The sequence below is a fragment of the Ctenopharyngodon idella genome, chromosome 7 (genome assembly GCF_019924925.1).
Source record: "Ctenopharyngodon idella isolate HZGC_01 chromosome 7, HZGC01, whole genome shotgun sequence".
In the NCBI taxonomy this organism is placed as follows: Eukaryota; Metazoa; Chordata; class Actinopteri; order Cypriniformes; family Xenocyprididae; genus Ctenopharyngodon; species Ctenopharyngodon idella.
In genome coordinates this window covers 25,174,979-25,202,442 of record NC_067226.1, presented here as the reverse complement: position 1 = coordinate 25,202,442, position 27,464 = coordinate 25,174,979, and the positions used below count along the sequence as shown (strand labels likewise).

The 27,464-nt window shown below is 37.4% G+C and overlaps 1 protein-coding gene across 3 annotated transcripts; it reads left to right on the top strand.

The window, feature by feature from the left end:
• Window positions 1-170: 170 nt before the first annotated feature.
• LOC127515129 (uncharacterized) lies at window positions 171-25,771 on the top strand. Of its 3 annotated transcripts, none has more exons than XM_051898401.1 (3): window positions 171-575; window positions 23,402-23,490; window positions 23,683-25,771. In XM_051898401.1, the coding sequence occupies exons 2-3, from the start codon at window positions 23,410-23,412 to the stop codon at window positions 24,613-24,615; spliced, it is 1,014 nt and encodes a 337-aa protein (XP_051754361.1). In that variant the 5' UTR covers window positions 171-575; window positions 23,402-23,409; the 3' UTR covers window positions 24,616-25,771. The 3 variants fall into 3 exon arrangements, with proteins under 3 accessions (XP_051754361.1, XP_051754362.1, XP_051754364.1); XM_051898402.1 differs by lacking the exon at window positions 171-575 and adding an exon at window positions 16,937-20,064 and having other exon boundaries at window positions 20,175-23,490; XM_051898404.1 differs by lacking the exon at window positions 171-575 and having other exon boundaries at window positions 16,937-23,494.
• The last annotated feature ends 1,693 nt before the right edge of the window (window positions 25,772-27,464 follow it).

Sequence of the window (27,464 nt, the reverse complement as noted above, 5' to 3'; positions counted from 1 at the left end):
TATATGCAGGCCTCTGGCTCTACTGCTTCGCCATAAGTATCGTTTACACCGATTGCAGTCGACGACGTCATTTTTACAGAGCAACAATCACATTATTCGACAAAGAAATCGCCACATTTACACTACAAGCGCTAGAGAACACTGTTGGGATGCACCACAGTAACATACCTCTTATTTTAATATGTAAAATCTTACGATGGAAATGCATCCGAAGAAGAAAACGCTCCAATTTCAGTGGACGGTCTGCTTGCGTCTCAGACGTGACCAATTGATTGACGATGTGATGCGCAAGACATATAGTCAGGAAAACCAATCAAACCCGAAACCTTGTGATACGGAAAACCTTCAACCTTTCAGTTATTTCGTAAAAACTAATTATTTCGCGTGAAGTGTGAACTTTTTTTTTTGCAAAATGGGAAAGAGAGACGGATATTACGCTGTTTCTTGTAAACAACAGAGAGGGTGTCGTTCACTTCAAGGATATCCAGGAGATGGCAGTGTTTTCATTTTGGTGACTGCTCTGCTGGCTTTATTTTAGGCAAAGACTACTGGTTAAAAAATCACGTTATAACAAGGTATGCCTATAAACATTTCATTTACCATATATTTCAGTGAAGGCTTATATATTTATGTATTTTAGCGTATTTTATATTGTCTAAGTAATTTTGCATGATTCACATTGAGTGTGACAAAGCAGCTGTAAGTTGAATAATTGTTCTTCATTGCTATTTTTAGCCTTAGTTTTGGGCCAGTCATAATCGGATATGCTGAAGTTCAGAGTTGCTGCTTGTTGATGTTCTTGACATCTAATCCTGTCACAAGGTCAGAGATTTTGGCCACCAACGTCTCTCTCACATTTCTGCAGCTGAACCTCTTTCTATCACACATCAACTGTCTCACCACAGTTTAATCAAACAAAATTTTGATTTTTATTACTTTAATTCTTTTATTTTCTTGTTAATTAAATTACGTTCTTGTTAATAGGACATTTGGTATAATATTACTGATGTATAACCATGCTGATTTGCAGAAAACTGGAGTAATTATGCTGAAAATTCAGCTTCGCATTACTGCAATAAATTATATTTTAAAATTCATTATACAGAAAACAATTTTAAATTGCAATAATATTTAACAAATATTACTGTTTTGCTGTATTTTTGATCGAATAAATGCACCCTTGGTGAGCATAAAAATCTTACAGACCCCAAACGTTTGAACGGTGGCTACCTAGTTTGACCATTAAGCCATTTTTTATCATATTGCCATAAAATTAACATTATTAAATTCTCATTCTGTTCCATGAGCTTGGCAAACCCAAACTTACACCCTGAGTATTTACTTTGATTGACCACATGGGCAGAACTCAGTTAACCAGAAGATCAAGTCTGAGCTGTGTTACAAGCCTAAGTAAAACATTGACGCAGATGGTTTCTACGGCCTATATAGGCTTATGATACTTTTGGGAAATAAACTTCTAAACAGTTAAATGCAGTGAAAGACAGAGAATAGAATAATACTTTCACCCTTACTTCCAATCATATCGCTCATCTCAGTTTTCCTTTGTCCTTCTTTTCTTCTCCATATCTTTCTCACTGGCTCTGGTTTTTGTCCAGGTCCAGCATAGTGACAGACCAAAATAATTCAAGCACCAGAGGCCAATTTCAATCAATTACAGTTTGGGCACAAAGAGAGAGAGAGAGAGAGCTGGCCGCATTACAAACACTCAGACAGGAATGACAGAAAGAAAAAGAGACATGATGATAGGTGTCATTTGCACTTCAAGCAAAATTATGGGACTTAAACTGTTCATCCTTTTCATCCCTTCCCCTTCAAGCATTATTGTAGTACTTGCACATACTGTAGCTACATTATCAGCAGCTGGCATGGCACCATTTGTCCTTGTCTGGCAGGACAGATTATGTGGACAGTGAGGGGTCCCGTTAACAGATAACTAATTAAATATAACAAGAATAAATGCCCCCCAGGGGTCGGGGGAATACCTAACACTCAGCGCTACAGGACAGACTCTCCCAGGAGCTTCAGTTCTTAAAAGGTCACAATAACATGATGTCCTCATGGCAGATAGAGCTCAGGCTACAAGTATTTTCAGTTTGCATGTACCCCACTGGGTCTTATTTTAGACATCTAGGTTTACGGTGTCAGATCAGATCATAGAATAATTTACATTATATATTGTGCATTCTGTTTATTATATTAAAGAGGACCTATTAAACCATTTTACAAAGTTTTGATTTTGTTTTTGGGGTCTACTAGAATAGGGTTTTCATGCTTGAATTTTCAAAACACATAATTTTTTACATATTTGACATTGTCAAATATGTAAAAAGCTCAATGTGCTCTGATTGGTCAGCTGGATAAATGTGTTGTGATTGGTCAACCACACGCTTCAAGCGTGTTTTTTATCATAACCGTGAGTTTCAACACACTACTAACTTAACTCAACCAGGCCCCGTCCCTTTATTTTGCGTATGCATTGGGCAGGATTTATTTAAATGAGGAATATTGTGACATGCTCATTCCCGGAAGAAAACTCAAGACTACAATCGAGGCAGTTCAGGGAGTTCATAAACAGTGCGCTCTCATTTAGTGAATAACTCCCTTTGGAGTGACTTTGTGATTTGTAACTTTGCAGAGCTTTGCGTGGCTGTATTTGTAAGAATATTAATGTACATTCATGTCACTGTTCATTTCTATGCACTGTCTATACACAGATGTTAGCCATGTTTTATGGACAGACCACATGCAATGAAATCTGATTCATTGTGTGGCTTTCTATTGTACCACCTGTAATATTATGGTGGTTATCAGTAAGATAGAAAGAAGATTTTGGTAATTACCATTATATCAACTAATGAAATATATGGTTATAATTTATAAAACATACAGGCATCAATATGCCATCCCGTTAGACCTGAAACACGATCACCTTGTCATTTTCACAGTGAATTTCTGGCAACCACAGATTTGTTAACATGCTGTTTTTTTAAACATGAATTTAACAGAATTATTTTATGTTGTGTACCTCTATATTAAGATCAAATTAATGTTAATGCTTTGAATTGATGGTTAATATGAAAGAACATCCTGTCACAGCATGATTCCTATGGGTTTCTACTGGTTAACTCACATATGCTGGTCAATGTTTCCGTAATGAAAGCTTTATTCTAGTGGGCAGTGGTTTCGTCACCCCATCTGAAATGAGTTCTTTCAGCACCTCAGCACCATCTATTTCGGAATACAGACACACACGGATAAACACTTGCACACCCTCGTGCAAACACAACCTCTTTAACCTTCTCCCACACCTGTGATCTCAGAATTGTGCTGGCGAAGCGTTTTGTGGTAACAGTGTCTTCAGATATGTTCACCATCTTTTCTGCTGTAATGAAAACTGTTTGTTCCTCATTTCAGCTGTCCTTATCTCACTCCTTTTCTTCCAAAGACTGTTTAAGTTCATGTGTTTGGTAGGGGTGTAACGTTACATGTACGGATGTCACGGTTCGGTGCATGCAGTTAGACAATAAATACAGTCAGTCACAGGCGATTCACACTCCAATACAGAAGGGGGCGTGCCCAGTAATGCAACGCTGTTTGCTAACCGCCACAACAGAAAAAGCGCAAAAGAAGAACAGACGATCTATGCATAGGCTGCATCTGAAACCGCATACTCTCTTGAGGTACTTATTTTGAATATATTTTGTAATTACTTCACGACTACTAATAGTATGAGTGTGTGTAGTATGAATGTAATCCAGATGTACTACATACACCATGTTGTCATTATCACGTGACCTACCAGCGTCAGTTGCGTCACTACACTGCCATTCACAAATCTTCTCCCGTGGATTAGTCCCATGGGATAGTAAAGTGTGCACACTTCAGAATCTCGCCAGAAGAAGTAGTTCATCCAGGTACTTTTTGCCTACTCTTTAATGAGTACTGTGAATTACTTCTTTCGTCACATTGTTTTTCACCTTCTATATAGTAGGGAAGTATGTGATTTCGGATGGAGCCAGATGTTTGCGTGTAATCTCTCAACCAGTGTTTCAACCGCGGAAAGACATCAATAAAACAGCTTGAGAATAATATCTAACGTAGCATTGCATTTACCTCAGGCAAGTCATTTAGTGTCCACAACATGTTAGTTCACTAGAGAAATGAACTCTAGAGGGGAGTGTTTCACTAAATATATGCACTATTTTAGCTTATATATATTCATATTTACTTTACCTGTTAGTAATTTCTTAATTATTTGATATAAATTTGCCATGAAAACAAGTTATGACAGTAACTGTGATCATATTTCAAAAATGAATTAGAAAAATAATTTTATAATAATTGGTAATACTGCAATTTTTCGTTCTATGGTGGTTTGTATAAAATCTCTATTTTTGGTATTGAATAATATCAGCTATATCAAATACCATTTTACTGGTTGATTGATTTAACAATAGTTCCTGTAAGTGAGCCATAGTCCAATAGGTAAGCTGTGAACACCCTGTATTTGCACTTGAGGTTTGGGTCTGGCTGTGTTGACATGACACCCTTTAAATCAGCATTGCTTCTCTGAATTACCTTACACAGGGTTCAAGTACCTTACACTGGCCAGTTGATGGAACTGTCACTTCCAGTGCTGCATTGTTAATGAAAATGTTCATCAGATATCTTATACAACATGCCTGGCAAATGGTTTTTTTTTTTTATGTGCTGCAAATTCTGCTGATTTGTCACCAAGATAATGTTATCTAACAAATAGATGAACAAAAATGAATTGATAGTCTTGAAAGCATCAATAAGCATGTATTGAAAACTACATATCAAACATGAATGCTTTGCATCATATTCCATTGTTTTCCAGAAAAGGTGTGTTAATGAACGGAATTGCATTACAATTTAAAAGTTTGGGGTCAATAAGATTTTTAAAATCAACATTTTTATTCAGCAAGGATTCATTTAATTGATCAAAAGTGATAGTAAAGACAGATTTCTAAAAAGATTTCTGTATAATGAATTTTTATTTTAAATAAATGCTGTTTTTTTTTACACTTTCTATTGATCAAAGAATCCTGGAAAAAAATGTATCCACAAAAATATTAAGCAGCACAACTGTTTACAAGATTGATAATATGAAATGGTTCTTGAGCAGCAATCAGCATATTAGAATTATTTTGCAAACACAGGAATAAATTACACTTTAAGATATATTCAAATAGAAAACAGTTATTTTAAATTGTAATAATACTTCACAATATTACTGTTTTTACTGTATTTCTGATCAAATAAATGCAGCCTTTGTGAGCATAAGAGATGAGAACATGTTAAAAATTGTATACTGACTGAAATGTGTCAGAACACAGCGCATATGGACTATGTTTAGGGTTTTAGTTTCTTAGGTCTTAAATATTGGGAGGCTGATTACTGTACTATAAGACAACATGTGTACTACACTTCTATGTGCGCAACTGTTAGACACACACACACACACACACACACACACACACATACAATCACTGTAAACCATTCATGCCCATAAAACATTTGGTAACCTTTCTGAAGGAAGAACCCATAAATCTTGTTAAGGGGCCCAGATATATATATCCTCTACTGCCCATCTAAGGTCCTTATGGCATTAAAACTGAACCAAGGCCAAGAGCCAAGGTCATGCCAGCATGTGCTAAGAACATATTAGCAGATCAGGGTATAATATAAATGTGTATGTGTATATGTTTTTAGCATCATAAAATGTTTCTTTTTCAAGATCGTTGTTGTGACGAGGTAATGTCACTCTGTCAAAGATGAAAAGAAACCACATGAAACTTTCTAGTATTCAATTTCTGATAACAACCAGTACCAGGAGACCCAGGAGAGACTATGATTATCACATCTAATCCTGCCAATAAATCTTGCCAAGGTGTAAGGAATAGTCTGTTCAGACTTTCCATCCTGTATCTTTTTTCTGTACATATACAGATACACACACACACACACACACACACATATATATATATATATATATATATATACTGTATAGTATTACACTAGGACTTCCACACAACAGCATTTAACACTTAAGCTTGTTTTATATAATTCCTTTGACTCATTGCTTTAGTTGCTATGCCCGTGGTCCAGCTTGATACGTCTTAAACTTTAGACAATTTGTGTTTGGCAGCTCCATCAGTAAAAAATGTGATAGATTTAGCTGACCTGACCAATTTTTCTAGGCAATAGTTACCAGAAACATTGTTTTTTATTGCTATTTTATTGGTTTGAAAAAAGATATATTACTTGTAAATGGTAGTCACTTTCAATATTCACTTTTTTAGCAGCCTGATGAAAGTCAGTGTTGATTCAAGACCTAATTTGGATGACACAAAGATAGATTAGTTGGTGTTACTGCCTCATAAATCTCCAGTTTTAAAAGAATGCACTTTTTTTGGACACCACAAAGGTCTAGAGGTGTATAGATTTGGCCATTTAGTTCAGAGCAGGGTTGTTTGGACATTTTTTAAACACAGAGGAAAGCAATTGCAAGAGGGGGAATGAAACCATAATCTCCTGGTATTTATTTTGTCAACATTCAATCAATGGCATAAGCCTGTGGCTGTGATTACTTCCAGAACAAACAAACCAGCGTCATAAATCTGTTTCAGACTGCGTTCAGACTTTCATCAAGCCATGGGATCATCACCACAGGCCATATCACAGGACTCGATTAGATGTCAGGGAGGCTACAGCAGATTGTCGCCTTCTATAATACAACAGTCCACCTGATTGTTTTTAGGAGATTCCTTTACTTAAATTTCATCAGAACTTTGAAATGATAATCTGCTAGAGGTGACTGATTGGTTTATGCAGTGAATGTCATCATTCAGCATTGTTTAGCTCAGTCATGACCCTTTGCTGTGTGCTGAATTTACAAATGCAAAGTGTCGAGTGTAGCCGTTTTATTGAGTTTGCATTCAGCTGCTTGACATGACTGGCCCTTCAGCTCAAGGGTCTATTTGGAGAGAGCAGTGCGTTATGTTAGTGAAATCCAGACAGACAGCAGGAAGACACTGTGTCCTTTGCCTCATGTGCTTTGTGATTATGTCATGATTATCGTTAAATACAGAATTTGTTTGCTTGCAAGGCTTGTATGATGAAAATGCAGTTTTTGATGAGCATAATAACGACGAGAATGTGGAGGTTTATGATGATATTTCAGTAATGATTGTAATTACGAAGATGAGGACAGTAACAATTAAAACAAATGATTTTACAAATGGTAATTTAAAAATAAAACATGATTTTATAGATGAGCATGCATAATGGGTTGGGATGGAAATGGCATATCAGTCTGAGAGTAATGGAGGCGCTGGAATTTACAAGAATACCACAGCCGACACACTGTGGGCTTCTCCAGACAGTCTCTCTGCAGTCCCACATGACCATTGTGTGCAAATGTCAAAGTCAAAAGCCCAACTCACAGATTAGTCAAGTCAGCAAGTCACACAAGTCAGTGCTGTATTCTCTCCCAAACAGTGCTGTATTCTCTAATTGCAAGTTACAGTTACATGTTACAGTAATGCACTTACAATGAAAGTACACAGAGCAAGATTGGATGGATGGATGGAGGAAAGGAGGGGTGGATGGGTGGGTGGATGAATGGATGGATGGATGGATGGAGGAAAGGAGGGGTGGATGGGTAGGTGGATGAATGGATGGATGGATGGATGGATGAATGGATGGATGGAGGAAGGGAGGGGTGGGTGGATAGATGTAGAGTTGTCAAAAGTACCGACTTCGGTACCAATCAGTACTGAAATTTTAAAAATGTGACACTTTGAGCGCTGTTGAGCGGATTCGTAAACACCTCTGATTGGCCATTGTGTTGACGCGCTCATCGGATATGTCTGTGATTGACTACAATGATCAACACATGGGAGTGATTGAAAGCACACGGAAGTGTTTAAATTTGAAAGCAGGAGCGTTTGAAAGCAGGTGTCTATTAGCGGACCGGTCCGTGATAGACGCCTGCTTTTAAACGCTCTTGTGTGTATGTGTAAGCGCTCGGTGAAGAGTGTCATTGATGACTGTGATGACGTTTTTGATGCGTTGATCATTGAAGCCAATTACAGACATATCTGATGAGCGCGTCAACACAGTGGCCAATCAGAAGTGTTTAGGAATACGCTCAACAGCACTCAAAGCATCACATTTTTTAAATTTCAGTACTGACTTGGTACCAAAGTTGGTACTTTTGACAACTCTAGATGGATGTATGGAGGAGTGGGTGGATGGATAAATGGAAAAAAGGAGGGGTGGATGGGTGGGTGGATGAATGGATGGATGGAGGAATGGAGGGGTGGGTGGGTGGATGGATGGATGAGATCAGGCTAGGATTGCAAAGGGATTTCAAGGATGGGTGGGAGGGAGGGAGAGACGGAAATTGACTAAATCATTAGTTTTGAGGTGAGTAAATTTTTCTAGTTTGTGAACGTTTGGTTATACATTAACGATATTATTGTGGGTCGAGTCTAATTTCATTTAAAGGGTTAGTTCACCCCAAAATGAAAATTCTGTCATTAATTACTCACCCTCATGTCGTTCCACACCTGTAAGACTTTTGTTCTTCTTCGGAAGACAAATTAAGATATTTTTGATGACAGAATGCTGTCAGATTTCCTTCCATTGACTGCCTTTGCAACTTCCACTTTGACGCTACAAAAACTTCATAAAGAGATCGGAAAACTAATCCATACGAATCGAGTGGTTTAGTCCAAATTTTCTGAAGAGATTTAATTTAAGCTTTTATTCACATATAAACATTGATCAGCGAACATGCACAGAAGCTCAACCGAATATGATTGACGCACAAGAATAAACCTCTTCCAGAAGCTCAAACGTGCTGCGTGTTATGCATTCTGTCATCAACAATATCTTATATTTTCATTTTGGGGTGAACTAACCCTTTTAAAAAGTCCTTTACTATTTGGAGTGTCATTTAAACAGTCCAGTTCCTTTCATATAGTTCATGTTATCAGGTTTTCACTGTGAGGTCTCATGCTCAAACACATAATGTGTATGTTTTGTGTCTGTCTATATGAATGTTTATTGTCTTGTCCCCTGTAAACAGCAAAAATTAATTTCCTGCTTTGTATTTTTGTCTTGTTTTCCAGTACAAATATCTAAACATTCTTAAAATAGATACATTTTTTAAAAATAAGATAAGAATGCTTTTGCATTTAATGCTTTTGCGTTCCCCCGAGAAACTTTGCATTTGCTCGCAAAAACTCAAAAGTTTCAACATTTCTCGGGGGAACGCAAAAGCGTTGACTTAATATTTTTCCTCCCATCATATTTAATATTTTTCCTCCACCATGTCCCTTTAGATGCTCCATACTTATCTGTTCAACTTTTATTAATAAAAACAAGTTAATTTGCTCATCTGTAGAGTATCAGAGTCCGTTTGTGTTAGAGCAATGCACTTATAGCCACTATCCCAGACAGCAGAGGAAGATCCATTGTTAGAGTGAATAATAAGGGAGGAGAAGAGAGGATGTGAATTGGAGAGAGAACAACAAAATCCTTTCATCCACAGATCAGGGGGAGAGCTTACATCAACCATATCAGTTGGGACAAAGGAGAACATACCAAAGCAACAATCAGTCCATAATTATTGTACTTTTATAAGGATTCAAGGCAAATACTGCTTTAAATCAGACCTATAATACCTACATTTATTAACAGAATAATGTTGATTCTTGTTCTGTTTGGATTGCATCTTTTCAGTCAGTTTAATGTGGGAGATCCTGTATGTAATAATATCTGAACCAGTGTTAATCTGGGCTGAGTGACGAGAGGAATGTGACATGAAGTAAGCAACAGTATCCTCTAGTCATGTGATCAAGAGAATGAAGTTAGGCCGCAAAAGTAAAGCTATGAAGCTCACAAAAACACAGAGAAACCTTACATGTCCTCACTTGGGGGGTAGAGAGGATTGGGGGGGGACTTCGTAAATATGTCTACATTTACGAACATGGCAAAATACTAATTTATTTTTTTTAAAAAGTCTTATCACAAGTAAGAATTTTTTAGTTTACTTTAGATATATTAAAACAATTACCATGCTGACTTTGACATTATAGTACAGGATTGTCTAAAAGCTCATGTTGGTTCAAGAGTACATTTTATACATGATAATGACATTCCTTTGCACCAAACAGCAGACACAACAGGTGCTGGTCCCTGCAGGCAACAGAAAACCAACCCATTGAGCTTCTTTTTTCATGCTAGTTGGTCTAAGGACCATTATAAATGAATGCAACATGGATTATATAATTAGACTATTGCCATCAGGGGATACTGACTCACACAAAAGGAATGAAACCAGGCGTAACTAGTCTATGATTATAGACGCCTTTACCAGCACAAATATGTTCTGATTTGATGTGGCACTGCCAAAAAATCTTTTACTTAAATCATATTCAAGTTAATGCTAATTCTTTTCATAAAGCTAAACAGCAGAAAATAATATGCTTAATGAGTATTTTGTCTTGTTCTCCTTTTAATATATATATATATATATATATGGTAACACTTTATTTTAGGGTCTTTTAACTAGTTGCTTATTAGCATGCATATTAATAGAAAATTGGCTATTTATCAGTACTTATAAAGCATTATTTATCAGTACCTTATTCTGCATGACCTTATTCTACTTTCTTAATCCTACCCAATACCTAAACTTAGCAACTACCTTACCAACTATTAATAAGCAGTAAATTAGGAGTTTATTGAGGGAAAAGTCATAGTTAATAGTTTATATGTGTATGTATACTGAAGTGTTACCATATATATATATATATATATATATGTATATATACATATATATATATATATATAAACATAAAAACAATATATTGAACATGTAACTGAACAACATTGCATAAGACATTAAGACTTGTTTTCAGTGATTGTATCTTGAATAGAGCACTGGAAAAACTATTGACATTTTCATATTTAAAAAGCAAGTGAAAAATCAAGACAACATACACTCGTATTAAAGATACATTCTCCGAAAACAAGCCTGAATATCTTATGCATTGTTGCTCTTTAAATAAATTTATATCATTTAAAGGATTTTTAGTAGTTTAGTATTTTTTTTGTTGTTGTTGTTTTGCAATGTAGGTAAATAGTTACTGAAAGTAAAGTTCTTGTAAAGTTCTTATCTACCTTGTACTTCTGGAAAGTCAATTGATTCATGTAAACATATAAAGTTTAGGACAAGACATAACAAAAAACAGGCACATGAGCATGGCACAAACTGCAACAAATCTTACATCCAGACATGTTAGCGAATTAAACAGCATAAGACGGGAGACAACACAAAAATGACTTTTCTTAACATTTCTTTTTTCTCTGTTTCAGGTCCAACATTTCAAGCCACACATTTTTAGACACAGATATCACTTAAACGCTTAATCTGTATTTGCTCCTACTATGAAATAAACCACAACTGATCTAGAATCAGTATAAAAGTTTGGTTTTACAACACATCTCCACTTACCTATTTGGGGCATTCGGTTGGCAGAAGAGAGCCAGGCTATTGACCTGTTTGTTGACATTGTTACTTGTGATAGCATTTGTTGCGCCATCTTGGGAATTTAGTTTCTTATTGCTCTTTATCATGTCTTCTGCCCCAGAAAATCTGAACGGAGGGCAAATGTGCTCCTGTAGCACTCACACCTGCTCTGGGCCCCAAAGAGACCTTAAAATCCACAAATAAACCAACCCACAGGGATACAGAGTCTGAGATTCACAAAGGCTTTCAGATGGATGGAAAAGTGTCTAATGAATATAGCTGAAGGACATTGATGAGGAATCAACACATGATGGGATGCTGGTTGTTGCAAATGGTCTTAGGATGATGGATTTGTTGCTGATCCTTACCTGGAGTTGCAAACAGGAAATTGTTTATGAGCTGCTATATGAATTATCTGGTGAAGAGGTAATAAATAAGCGTGGAGAGTAAAGAGTCACAACAAGGCAAAAAAATTTGTCCCAAAAAAAATCAAACCGTCCGAAAGATAATAACGGAGCTCTGTAGGTAGAAATTTTCATTTGCATATATTGTAGAAAAATTTCTTTCTTCACCAAAAAATTTCAGAAAATCAAACTCATTAACAAAAACACACTTTCATATGCTGCAAATACTCCTATGAAAAAAAGGAAAGCGTCAAAACAAAAGTAGTATTTAGTATCCACTTCTCCATCCTAGATGTCTTCACTGACAGCTATTAAAGATCAGGTTAGGATTGCAAAGGGATTTCAAGCCACACGGTTTCTGCCACCCGGATCAGTCAGCTGGTGTAGCTGGGCCACAGTGTCACATGCCAGACATCTGTAGGGAGGGGAGAAAAGAGTGATCTAGTGGGGGAGAGAGAGAGAGAGAGAGAGAGAGGGGGGGGGGGGGGGTATGGTATTTCCCTCTCTCCTTGCTTGGTAGCAAAGGGTAATTTAAAAAGACATTCGTTCCTTCTATATCCTGTGCCTACATTTACATCTCCTGGCCCCATTCCTCTCTCTCTTTTTTTATCTCTCTCGCTCTTATAGCTAACTGCTGACCCCATGTGTTGGCTTATTCCCTTGCAGACTTTCATTTCATAAGACCCATGTGAGTAATTTTAAGTTTCCTTTCAAGGCCTCGACACCATGTCACTTGTCCTTTGTCCAACATCAGATTCGAGATCTGAATCTGGAATCATGGTCAAGGATTGTGCACCATTCAGAATTGAATTTAGAATGCATTGTAAATTGTGAATTTGAATTGAGATGCATTAGCAAACAGGATGTATAATTGTAAATTTTAATGAAAGGAAGTGGAATGAAAATAAATTGAAATCCATATAACTGTAGTTTTTAAGTATAATAGGCCTTATAGATAGATAGATAGATAGATAGATAGATAGATAGATAGATAGACAGTCAGACAGACCTATGAATTTCCATTTAGTTTATATATTTGATCATATTTTAAAAAATGACCATGGACCACAAAACCAGTCATAAGAGTCCATTTTTTTAATTGAGATTTATACATCATCTGAAAGCTGATGGTTTGTTAGGATAGGACAATATCTGGCTGAGATTTGAAAATCTGGAATCTGAGGGTGCAAAAAAAATCAAAATATTGAGAAAATCACCTTTAAAGTTGTCCAAATGAAGTCCTTAGCAATGCCTTTCCACTCACAAAAATACATTTTTTATAAATATTTACGGTAGGAAATTTACAGAATATCTTCATGGAACATAATCTTTACTTTATATCCTAATGATTTTTGGCATAAAAGAAAAATTTATAATTTTGACCCATACAATGTATTTTTGGCTATTGCTACAAATATACCCGTGCGACTTATGACTGGTTTTGTGGTCCAGGGTCACAAATAACCTTTTGTATACCAGGGTGGAAGAACACTTATTTTGCATAACTGTACCTTTGTTGAATTTCTTTAAATTGCAACTCAGTAAATTCATTTTCCTGTCTATTCACTTCAAATTCCAATTCAACTTCTTTTTGGGCATGGCGAGTTTAATTCAAATTCCAACTCATGAACTGAAATCCAGTTCATTCATTTGGATTTATGCCCAGTCGGCTGTGTTGAAGCTTCCACGAAGCCTCTTAATCAGATCCGGAATGCACACTCATCCTCCGCTCAAACTCAGCTGACACTGGGGGCTCAAGAGATGGAATATCCTAATCAATGTGTCCTGTGTGAGTGGATAGGTTCGACTGTACCTGTGCCCCCTTCAAACACTGGTGGTAATTCCCTCCCTGTTGACCTAGTTACCAATTACCACACATCTTACTGTGAAAAGAGGAAACTGCATTACTGTAAATGTAGTTGACAGAAGTTGAGGTGGGACATATTAAAGGGCTTGTTCTTTTTTAAAAAATATAATTTTAATTAGATTAAAGGTGCAGTAAGTTTTGAAAAAAATAAAGCTGTTGAAAGTGAATTGTACTGAGCACCACAACACACTTGTCAGCAGTAGGGGGCGTGTCCATTCATGGTGGGGGAGAGAGAGAGCTAGAGGGAGATTTGAAGAAAGACTGTAGAACGAGAGATGGCTGAGAGACATTACAAAAGAGAAAAGGTCAGAGGAATATAACAAAAAGAAGGTTTACGATCAGCTTTAGGACCCACGCTAATATTAGAAAAGCTTTCCAGTGCTAAAGAGACCTAAGCAAGAAGACCCCAAGAGACCTAACCTGAAAACGTATGCTGAGGTTGTGTTGTTTCAGTAACGTTGGTTTTGAGTGTGTGCTGCTGGCGACTAACAATGACCTCTTGCTTTTATATACTCCTGTGTACTCCGAAGTGAAGCAATGCATTTGTGTAAGAAAAATAAAGTAAAATATCTAGCTTATAAATATCTAGTTACAAAGTAAAATATCTAGCTTCCGCCAGACATCGCGTCAGTTAAACTTTTTTCGTAAGTTGAATATGGAAGGCGTACGACGTAGCGTAAGCATTTTGAACTGAGAGAGGCAATTACACTTTCTTCGTAAGCTGAATATGGAAGAGGGTCTGGAGGAAGCTAGATATTATACTTTATAACTTGTTAAATATGGATATTTTTCTTACACAAACACATCGCTTCGCTCCAGAAGGCCTTTATTAACCCCCTAGAGCTGTGTGGAGTACGTTTTGCTTTGGATGGATGCACTTTCTTGAGCTTTACTCGCTGGTCCCGTTCACTGCCATAAAGTGAACTAATCCTTTAAATAACCTACATGATACATGGGATGGACTGCATATAAGTTTAGGATGAACAGTGTGTCCTGCCTACATTGGTGAAATGAAAGCAAATACATATTTAGACTGGGACAACAAGCACTTAGCCCAAAACTGTAATCATGTGCAAGAAGCAAAAAGTGTTGGTGGTGATATATGTGGCAGCCCCAAACTTATCACCAACATTAAGAGGGATATAAAAAGGGACAGAACAGGGACAGAGGAAAGAGTAAGAAAATGTAGAAAAACACATTAGACAGATAAGATTACTGATTCTAAAATAGATATATAAATATCCAAAGTGAGGTTTTTTATAACAATGTGTTTGAGTGACACACTGGTGCATGACATCACTGTCTTTCACACCTAAAGTGTTCATACTAAATATAACACATAATAATAAACTGTGCGGAAAGATAGGCTTTGAGAGGAGGCACTATTATTGTCACCTGTTAATGTCCTTGCCAAGTAGTGCCACCAGAGACAGGCTTAGCACCTTGTTCTAGGAAGGTTAGATTCTGGCTATGATAACCTTTCTGATATGATGGGTTTAATTTATGTACTGATACACTACTATTGTGAGACACATGTAGAACAAAAAAGACATTTGAAGAGGCTAATACAGTAAATGATGTTTTGCTAATAATGCACAGATTTGTGTGAGGTTTAGGGATACTTAAAATAAGATGAAAACCATTGCATCACCTGAGTTACTGATGTGGCTCCATAGTCAAATTCATTAGATATTGGTGATTTATCTCCTCTATTCAAACTGGAATTGTAGCAATATGAGATCTTTTTTATTGAGCAGGTCAACACATGCTTTGTATAAATCATTTTGATTCATTTATCAATATCTAGTGGAAGTGACCATGTATAAAAAATGGTTTTATTAAAGCAGATTGTTTTCCTTTTTGTGTGTGTTCAGTGATGTTTTAATCTTAATTTAATCTCATATGTTTGAGAAGTGTATATGTGCATCACTGTAAATGTAATGTTTGTTTCTTTTTTCTTTTTTATTTGTAGGTCCTACATTGTTTTGCAGTTAGCAACATATAGTATAAATAATTGGCCTGTCTCCCTGCACACCAAGAACAAACACACAGAGTATGTCACTCTTCACATACACTGCTCAAAAAAATTAAAGGAACACTTTTTATCATAGAATAGCCAAGTCAATTAAACTCCTGGGATATTGATCTGGTCAGTTAAGTAGCAGAGGGGGTTGTTAATCAGTTTCAGCTGCTTTGGTGTTAATGAAATTAACAACAGGTGCACTAGATGGGCAACAATGAGACGACCCCCAAAACAGGAAAGGTTTTACAGGTGGAGGCCACTGACATTTTTTTCCCTACTCATCTTTTCTGACTGTTTTTCCACTGCACAGGCAGTCCAACTCCTCCAGGATGGCACATCAATACATGGCATTGCCAGAAGGTTTGCTGGGTCTCCCAGTACAGTCTCAAGAGCATGGAGGAGATTCCAGGAGACAGGCAGTTACTCTAGGAGAGCTGGACAGGGCCGTAGAAGGTCCTTAACCCATCAGCAGGACCGGTATCTGCTCCTTTGTGCAAGGAGGAAAAGGATGAGCACTGCCAGAGCTCTACAAAATGACCTCCAGCAGGCTACTGGTGTGAATGTCTCTGACCAAACAATCAGAAACAGACTTCATGAGGGTGGCCTGAGGGCCCAACATCCTCTAGTGTGGCCTGTGCTCACTGCCTGGCACCGTGGAGCTCGATTGGCATTTGTCATTGAACACCAGAATTGGCAGGTCCGCCACTGGCGCACTGTGCTTTTCAGATGAGAGCAGGTTCACCCTGAGCACATGTGACAGACGTGAAAGGGTCTGTAGAAGCTGTGGAGAACGTTATGCTGCCTGTAACATCGTTCAGCATGACCGGTTTGGTGGTGGGTCAGTGATGGTCTGGGGAGGCATATCCATGGAGGGACGCACAGACCAGGGGTTCCCAACCACATTCCTGGAGGCCCCCCAACACTGTATGTTTTCCATGTCTCCTTGATCAAACACACCTGATTCAGATCATCAGCTCATTAGTAGAGACTCCAAGACCTGAAATGAGTGTGTCAGACAAAGGAGAGATACAAAACATGCAGTGTTGGGGGGCCTCCAGGAACGTGGTTGGGAACCACTGGGCTAGACAATGGCACCCTGACTGCCATTAGGTATCGGGATGAAATCCTTGGATGCATTGTCAGACCCTACGCTGGTGCAGTGGGTCCTGGGATCCTCCTGGTGCACGACAATGCCCGGCCTCATGTGGCGAGAGTATGCAGGCAGGAATTGATACCATCAATGGCCTCCACGCTCGCCTGACCTAAATCCAATGGAACAACTCTGGGACATTATGTTTCGGTCCATCTGATGCTGCCAGGTTGCACCTCAGACTGTCCAGGAGCTCAGTGATGCCCTGGTCCAGATCTGGGAGGAAATACCCCAGGACACTATCCGTTGTCTCATTAGGAGCTGCCCTGACGTTGTCAGGCATGCATACAAGCACGTGAGGGCCATACAAACTACTGAGTAGTTGCTGCAATGAAATTTCAGCAAAATGGACTAGCCTGCTGCACCATTTTTTCACTTCGATTTTCAGGTGTCTTTGAATTCAGTCCTCTGTAGTTTGATCATTTTCAGTTCCATCAAATGATGTGGCATCTTTTCGTTCCTAACACATTACCCAGTCCATATCAGTATAGATATCCAGATATTTTTCCCCATTGAGATCTGATGTGTTTTCAAAGTGTTCCTTTAATTTTTTTTTAAGTACAGTCAACTTGGTTGTAGTCTACTTAAGTTATATTAAAATGTTTTTTTAAAATATTATAAAAAAAAAAAAAAAGTTGAAATTACTTAAATTATTTTGATGATTTAATGGAAAAACATAAGTTGCCATGACTTAACCGATCATATTTTTTACAGTGTTGTTTTAAAATGTAAAGTATGCATCAAGATGGCTCAATCCATTAGGGTGAATTCAGGGTGAGTGGGACACTTTTTTGCCATTTAGATGACTTGGAAAAAGTGTCAACCTGAATTCACCCCCCTATATAAAATACTTTATAGAAAGACCATGGCCTGGTTTCACAGACAGTGCTTAAATTAAACCAGGATTAGGCCTTAGTTCAATTAAGACATTTAAGTAGCTTTTATAAATCTTCCTTAGAAAAAAACATTACTGGTGTGCATCTTGAGACAAAACAATGGCACTGACATATTTTAAGATATGTCAGTGCAAATTGCTTTCAGTTAAAACAGCTCAAACATACATTTTAGTCTGGAAATAAGGCTTAAGCCTTTTCTATGAAACTGAGAGAATATGTTCACTGTTTGCATAGTTCATTATGCAACAAAATTTATAGAGTGGTAAGAAATTTCAACTCACTGATCTATGTGTATAATACGTGTTTGTACAAAGCCATATTTCTGAATTTAACCATAGTAAAATCACCACCTGCAGTGCAAAAAATGAAATGTTAAATGGACAAACTGGAGGTAGTTTGGCTGACAAAGTTTTTATTGACTATAATTTTCATAAATGTAATTTACATTTGTCATACACAAATGCACTGCAAAAAATGGCTGTTGTACAATAACAAATAAAACATTTAGAACAAGTAAAACAAGAGGGGGAAAAAAAGATAATTCCAAACACTTTAAACACAAGAGTTTTGACTGTCATGTAAATTTATCTTGTTTTAAGGATGTTTAGATATTTTTGTAGGAAATGAAGGCAAATAAAGTTCAAGGAACTAATGGTATGATTACACAACAACGATGTACTAAAAACATTTTTTCCTTTGCGGTTTTCGCGTATAGATAACAACGTTGTCAAAACAATCCTCATTCACACGGATCCGCAAAAACGACAAAAACGCTGCCAGGCCAGTAGTTGGCGATGTCATCTTGTAAAGAAACACTACACGCCTATTTCATTTAAATGAATAATGCAAGGTGATTTACAATTTACTAGTATTTGCGCCATTATTTACCGCCCAAAAAAAGCATGTCATAAACCAGACGATAATTTGCACTGCTCTTGGTAGATTATGTTGGTCATTATGGAAATGATCTGGCTGTATCTGTGTTCACGAGTTCACACTTACAAATAATTAGTTAGGGTAAAAGAGTATGTGTATTTGGCGTGCTGTCCAGGGGAGGGCTCCAATCTACACCTGCAGGCTAACGGGGTGTATGTGATTCCAACTGCCCAACCGAGAGGGCCCTTATGGCATCCGATGAGAGCCTGCAGCTCACAGCATCGGACGGGCAATCCCTGCTGGTCAGTTAGATGGAGGCGCGAAATTAACTTATGAGGGATTCTTGGGCTTTCCTAATATGAAAGAGGTTGGACCTCTTTCATATTAGGAGGTTTTAAAAGTTTCTGATGACCATCGACCGAGCGCTGGAATTGCTTGAGTCAGCCCCTGGGCCGAAGGAAGGAAATTAGGGAGGGAAATAAGGTGTCTGTGCTTGTGACGCTAGCGGAGGCATCCACACGCTAGCGTCTGCGGCTGAAGCTGACGGCCATGAATTAGAGAGAGGGTTAGGAGGAAATGGTAGAGATGGCTGAGGCATCCTCATGCTAGGTCCTGCTGTTGGAGCTGGAGGCCACGAAAAGTGGAGAGGGTTGAAGACGTCAGAGGGGAAAGGCAAAGACGGCTGGGCCTGCACTGCTAGCAGAGGCATCCTCACGCTAGGACCTGTTGTTTGAGTTTGGAGGAAAAATGAAAGATTGGGAGATTGATGGAAGGCAAGCATCATAGGAGGTGGGCATTGCACTCTGAGGCACCGCGGTGGGGAGAGGTGCGGTATAGAGCTGAGCAGACGTGGAAGGAGAGCGATGATTTTCGGCTGCGGAATCAAGCTTGCTGAAGGCCTAACGCTGCGGCCCGATGAACGAAGAGTACCCGGGATTGCACCTGAGTGAGCCGGTGTCACTGTGTGACATGAGGTCGGTGCCCTAGGGACTTTGCTTGTGCGTTTTGTTACCTTGGGGGCTGGAGTGGATCTAGGAGAGGGAACGACTGATTGTAAGATGACGTACAGATCTTACAGTTGCGCTTTGTTCATACATCTAGAAAACGGCACGTCTATGTTAAGTAGTGCTTGCCTTAATCCAAGAACTGTCCATTTTTCAATTGTAGGGATTGTTGGATGGGCCAGAGTGTATGAAGATGCCGAGGAGGATTTCTTGCTGGCAAAGGCGAGGGTAAGCCTCGGCGTCTTGGTGGAACATAGGTGAGTCGGCATAGGCCTCCTCTTATGCTGATTGGGTAGATCATTTGAACGTGCTCCTCCCGAACTTTGTTAATAAAACATAATTTCTTTAATTTGCACATTGTCAGCAGAACATGTGCAGAACTTTCCACTCCCATTGATGCATTTATGGGATTGCGGTCTAATTTGACCTGTTTAGTGAATCTGGCCCCAAGTGATCCAGGACCATCACTGGTACCTCTTCAAAATGCATGATGCCTTTGTGTACAGGTATGGAGAGAAGGTATGGGAATGTTCAGTTAGTATAAATAAATATGAATTGTTTAGATATTGCACATATATATTGTACAATGATGACATATTGCACTATGAGGAGATCTGTAATCGGTTCATGAGAGACAAAACTCAGGATGCTTTGGCTCCTCTTTTACTTTTTATGAAACATTGTCTTGACAATGTGTATCAATTTAATTCAAGACTAATGAGGTTTTAGATCAAATCTAAACATGATTGATAAGTATTAGGTTTGGTCACAGTCCCTCTGAAATCTCTAAACTGAATATAAGAGCACAGGTGGGCATTCAGTTGTGCAAGTAGCATTTGAATATGCCGGTTCAGGCATAAAACTGTATCAGATCTCATAGTTCCCTCAGAAACATATTTGGCCAGGTTGGCACAAACATTGTCTGTGTGAGGAACGGCAGATATTTCATCTCAACACCAGGTTAGTGGGCCACTTTTGATGTGTTTAAACTTACCATTTACTCCATCATCCATGTGTAGGTGACAAGTAATTAATCCTCATTACTGGGATCCCTGTTTTTCAGTCATATTGTTTTTATCTTTAAAAAAAATTTGTTTAATTTGAATTTGGAAGTTGCTTTTTTTAGTATCACTCCTCTCTACGTTTCTTTTTAGACACCAGCAAAAGCAGTTTGGGGGGAAAAATGAACACCACTATTTCTGTCAACCAAACTTTCTACATCTACGAATGTTTTGACTCCTACCTCGGGATTGTCATAGCGCTGAGCTCTTTAGTTCCAGACTTAATGTTCTTTGTGCCTTTACACATCTGGATCCTTTCTATGTGCTTAACAGATTTGATAAAAGGGAAGGGCATTCCAGTTTCTGACATCTTTACAGTTGTCTTGTCTCTAATGGAAATTATTTCATTCTTTGGGTTTTTCATGTGTATTATTTCACTTGTTTTTGAAATTTCTTGGACTACCTATGCAGCTGTGTTCATGCTTGGGAAATACCTGATTGGACGGCCCCTAATGAACAGCTTGATTTGTCTGGAGCGCCTCATTGCTGTCGTCTATCCTGTGGTGTTCCACAAGTTCAGCACTCTGAGGCTCCGATACATATGTGTTGCTGTGGCCTGGCTGATGACCTGGTCTTTTGGGGCACATGCCATTCTCACTTTTCCACGAATCCCAGTGCAAGTCTACAGTATCTTTCTCATGGCCTGTCTCTTGTGCATCACTGCATGTAATCTGGGAGTGCTGAAGGCTCTGTTGAAACCCAGTCCTGGTAATAAAGAGACAGAAAGAATGCACAATAAGAAAAAGAGGGCCTTCTGGGTCATGACAAGCATTCTAGTCCAGTTGTTTGGGTCCTATTTCTCATTTTTGATAGTTGCAGTGATAAAGACAAACATTCCATATGACACTTTTTGTTTGTTGGGAGGCATTAGCATGTGGTTTCTGAGACCAAGCAGCGTAATACAACCTATGTTGTATTTGTCCAAGTACGACAAACTGCCATGTATTAAAAAAAAATGAACAATATTTGTTTAAAGGGAGATTCACGTAGACAAAAAAAATTAATGAGGCCTCACTTTTTAAAGTAAAAAGGAAAATCCTTTTAAAAAATATTTTATAAATTTGTGTTTTATAAAGATGAGACCTGTTAACATATTTTAGAGTGTTTTTCCCCTTATGAACTGGGGTCGTGAGTTTTAAAAACACTATATATCACAGATTTTGTTTCCTGTGTACCTCCTACTATGTATAATAGTATGTATGATAATGGTTATGGTTATTCATTCATTAGGTCACACCTGTTTGTATTCTGTTTGTTATTTTGTGTATATAAGCTCTTCAGTTCCTTCTGGTGTTGCTTGTGTGTATAGGCCTGCACACTGTTTCATTGTGTTTTACCTGTTTGGATTACCTGAGTTAACTTTGTTTAAATAAACTGAACAATTAAATTGACCTTCTTCATCAACCTTCTTCATCTTCGGACCCATAGCGTAACAACATATTGTTTCAAAGCAGCTTTACAGAAAATGCTTGTTTCAATGTTACCATTATAAAATATTTTGATTGTTTATCAGTCAGAGATAAGTGTGTCAAAGTAATGTCCACTAATATACAAGATAATACAAGTTATGTTGTATTCAGTTAAGCATACACAATGAACATCATTATAATATAAGGATAATATTTGACAGTTTTGTACGTCAATCCAAAGGTGGTGCTTGAACATTTATTTTAAAACTTCTGAATCTAAAGGTTTGTAGTTATGATGATGGGGATGATACTTAATAAAAGGTCTGGATATTTATTTGTATATGATTGATATGAACATTGACATTGTTTTGTAGAGCACAGATGGCAGAGAGAAGATCATTTGAATACGCCTTTAATGTGATCGCGTATGTAAATGTCACTAGGCTACTTCATACATCAACCTATGTTATGAAACACTAGAGCTACTGGAGGATTTGCAAGCAACAGCTTACATTTAATTCAGTGTTGTGCTTCATCTGATGTATAGTTAGCAAACTTTGAGAGTTTTGTATTAAAGCAAACAGAAATTGGGTTGATTACATTATGAGCCCTACAAATAATAAACTTTTTCAAACAACTCAAAACTTAAAAAAAAAAAGCCTTAAATTCTTTATCATATATATATATATATACTCAGTACACTCAGTTTTGTTTTTGTTCTCACTGTGTTCTGTTCCTGTTTGTTTGTGTTCCTATTTACCTGTGTTCCCTAGTTAGTTTCCTTGGTTGTTGATTAATTCCACGCACCTGTTTTGTTTTCCGCTGATTACTCTCTGTCTGTATTTAAGCTCTCAGTTCATTCTGTTCATTTGGTTGTGTTTTGTTATCTTCTGTGATATCCTTTGTGGATTTAATAAAGAATGTTTTTGTTTGATTCCTCGTCTTCTTGCGTATTACTACAATCTCACCTGACAGATAAGTTGTGCTTAAATTTGGTTGAGCAAAGCAGAATTTAGGCTATATTTTTATATAACTACTGCTAAACTACATGTGTTGTTTTTGTTTTGCAGGCTAATTGATTTCTAAACTAAAGTCACACAATTTCTTCTCTAATTTCCTCACAGGTCTCTGGATGAGAGGAGTGGCTATCACAACAACATATATTTACACAGACTATATCCTCACACAACACACTACAGGCTGCACAGCATTTGTGAGTATGTGAAGGCTTTTTTTTTTTTGGAGTATGTTGTTGTGGTGTATGATTTATCATCAAAAAGATATCAAATATACTGTGTCTTAATCTTTTGTAAATTCACCCAACTGCCTTCATTAATAATGTAATTGTATTTCTTTACTTATTTGATATAATCTTATGAACTAATTAAATTGAACATCATTCCAGGCAGATAACAAAGGAACATCTAGAAAAATGGCAGTGAACAACACTATGGATTATTTATCCAACTGCACTTTACAATCTAAAATGAACTTTTCTGGTGATCCATTTTATGAGTGCATGGACTCTTATCCAGGAAATATTCTCACTGCCACCGGTTTACTGATGAACACTGTCCTTTTGTTGCCTGTGAACTGCTGGATTCTGTGGCTGGTGAGGAGAACTGCCGATGTTGCATCCTCAGACTTTGTCATTTTAAATCAGTCTGTTGCTGAGGTCATTAATGATGTTTCCTTCGTTATTTTTGTGTTAGGTGCTTTCCTTAATAAGAAGGCTCTTATTCTTACTGCTATTTTCCTGTGCAGTACATTCCTGGTGGGTCGACCACTCTTTCAAACCATTTTCTGTGTAGAGCGCTACCTGGCTGTGGTCCATCCACTGGTCTACCTGAAATACACAAAAAAACATAAAATAAAACTGCTGTTAGTTGTGCTTGTCTGGCTAATTATATTGATGGTTGGACTGTTTATTGTGGATTCCTACCCTAAAATCCCTATATGGCTTGGCATGGGACTATATCTGGCAATGTTAGTTGTGTGTTCATCTTGCTCTGTCATGATTTTATTGGTTTTGAAGAGGCCCAAGCCTGGGGGCAGAGGGAAAGGAGCATATCAACTGAAGAGAAAGGCTTTTCTAGCCGTCACGGTCATCTTGATCACGCTGGTGTTTGGCTATGGGACAGTCTCATGTGTTATTGTACTGAAGGATCAACTTTCATATCACACTTATTGTTCAGTTCTAGGCTTAAGTTGGTGGACCTTTATACCAAGTGCTGCAGTTCAACCTTACCTCTACCTGTCAAAAGTGCATAAAGTATTTTTCGTCCTGAACTTCTTGAAGAAACTACATAAAAGTCTTGCATTGTTTGGTAACAAATGATCATTTTAAACCATTGTCAGTTCACTAAAGTATCGGTTGTGATCAGTTCATGCAAAATACAAACAATTAAAGCATTTTTACAATAACTTTGCAATGACCATCAGGTTTCTCAGTGATTGTTCCATTAAAGTTTAAAAATAAGAAAGTGCCACTTAATGTTTTACTTTCATTTTGAACAGTAAATCTGTTGGTTCATCATTTCAGGCCTGGCAAACTTCTTTTTTGTAAATTTATTGCTTAAAAAGTGTACTATACTATCTTTTTGGGAAATGATACTTTGTTTGGATTGAATATCATGACAATCATATATATTTAAGTGTGGCTTACATGCCCAAATAATTTGTATATACTAGTGCCAGTGTATATATTATTATCTGATTCTGTCTAATTGACCCATTTTGTGGTTCCAGGGTTCTCAAAAGCAGAGAACGTCATTGTTGGGTACACTTCTGGTGAACAGGAGATGATAGCAAATCTAATATTTGTATTTGCATTTGCTCTAAGAGCAAATGAAAAAAACTGTGATAGCATTTCCATGAAGAGAGGGAAAAAATTTAGGGAGGTTGATTACAGCAGTCAGGAGAGAGAATTATGTCAAATTTGCCATCACTCCCTCAGCCGTTGTAGAAACACCCTCACAGCAGCATTTACTACCAAGGTAATATAACACAAAGTATAGAGTTATAAATGTGTATTCAATTTTTTTAAAAATGAAAATATTAAAAACTTTATTACAGCACTCAGTATGGATAGAAGTCTATCAACTTGCCACATCTTAACTTTGGAATATTTTCCTAATCTTCTTTGCAAAAACATTCCAGATCTGTTAAATTACGAGGGAATCTCCTGGTCATGGCCCTCTTCAGGTCCTCCCGTGTTGAGGGTAACGCACTACAACTAAAATGAGTTACATAATCAGATTACTTTTTTCAAGTAACTAGTAAAGTTACACATTACTTTTAAATTTACAACAGAATATCTGAGTCCTTTTTTCACTACTTACTAGTTACTTTTTAGTTTCAACCCCATGTTGAAAGAAATTGTGAGCAACTGCAGAGGCGTTGTGTACGCTGTGTAAACATGATGGTTATTGTAGTTCTAGACTAAATGTGAGCAGGCATTTACTCATCTCACTTGCAATAATTAAATATGTTAAATAAGACAAATATACTTTATGTATTTAATCTTACTTTATTAACCAATGTCTTTGCTGTTGACTTTCGATGATCCAATTCAACCATACTAATAAACAAAAACGATTAATTTTTTAGTTTTTATTGCTTAAGTAAGAGTGTTAAAAGAGCCTTTACATTTGCCAAAAATAGAACTTTTTTGTTATTAAAAAGCAAACAAGCAAGCCCAGCCCAGGTGAGAAAATTAACGCAAAAGTAATGTAACGCATTACTTGTCATAAAAAGTAACTAAGTAACTCAATTAGTTACTTTTTTAGGGAGTGACACACTATTTTAACACATTACTTGTAACTTTCTCCAGCCCCCATATATTTTCTATAGGATTCAGGTCTGGGCTCTGGCTGGGCCATTTCAAAACATTCATCTTTCTTTGCTGAAGGCATTCTTTTGTTGATTTAAATGCATGTTCTAGATAATTGTCAGGCTGAAAGATTAAAGTTCTCTTCAGTTTATATTTCCTTCAGAATTCATGGGATCACATCAATAGACTTTTCAAAAACTTTAGTTTGAAGCACCATTTTATAAAAAGAGCATGTTTGCTTTTTGTGCAGCAGATACACATGACTGCTGCTGTTACCTAACATCTCACTGTGGATGAGAGGAGTGGCCATCAGATCAACACATATAGTGTAGAGAATAAAACCTCACAACACACTACAGGCTGCACATATACATGTACTGCAGAACTATTTATTTGTAAGTATGGGGGTGGGTATGAGAATTGTACGGGATGTATCACAAAATAATTGTATATTCTTTGTTTTAATATTTTAAATTTATCTGATATGATCTTAAGCATTGTTCACTGTATTATGTATTGACGTATGTTTACTATATTCTGTGGTAATATGGTGCATCTAAAATGAATGTTCACCTTTTCTTTTAATACTTTCTCATGATGATAAATGTGAGATGAACAGTCTATGGCTTTATTTGGAATAATCTGACCATTTCTAAAATGACACACAATAAGCTTGCAAGCACTGCATATATGCAAAATATATGTATGGACTAATTTTACCCTTATTTCATACAGAAAACAAAGGAAAATCTGACTGAACATGGCAGTGAACATCACTGTTGACTTTTTATCCAATTGTACCTTTCAATCTGGAAGCAACGATTCTGATGATCCATTTTACCAGTGCATGGACTCCTATCCAGGAAATGTTATCACTGCGCTCAACATAATAGTGAACGTCATCCTTTTTCTGCCTCTGAACTGCTGGATTCTGTGGCTGGTGAGGAGAAATACAGGTGTTGCATGGTCAGACTTTGTCATTTTGAACCAGTCTGTTGCTGAGGTCATTTGTGGGATAGGCCTCATTGTTTTTCTATCAGGAACTTTGCTCAAAAAGAAAGTTGTTACTATTATCTCTAATTACCTGTGCAGTACATTCCTGGTGGGTCGGCCACTCTTTCAAACCGTTTTTTGTGTGGAGCGCTACCTGGCTGTGGTCCATCCATTGGTGTACCTAAAATACACAAAAGATCATAAACTTAAAGTTTTTTTTGTTGGGCTTGTCTGGCTGATTATCCTGATATTTGGATGGTATACTGTGTATTCTTACCCTAAAGTGCCTGTATGGCTTTTCTTGGGAACATATTTAGCAATGTTAGTTGTGTGTTCATCTTGCTCTGTCATGATTTTATTGG

What these genes read in the sequence shown, in the direction of transcription:
- LOC127515129 (XM_051898401.1), top strand. Translation starts at nt 23,410, where the DNA reads ATGAGAGGAGTGGCTATCACAACAACATATATTTACACAGACTATATC. An exon ending in CTACAGGCTGCACAGCATTT is followed by an intron (nt 23,491 to 23,682) that starts GTGAGTATGTGA and finishes ACATCATTCCAG; the next exon opens with GCAGATAACAAAGGAACATC.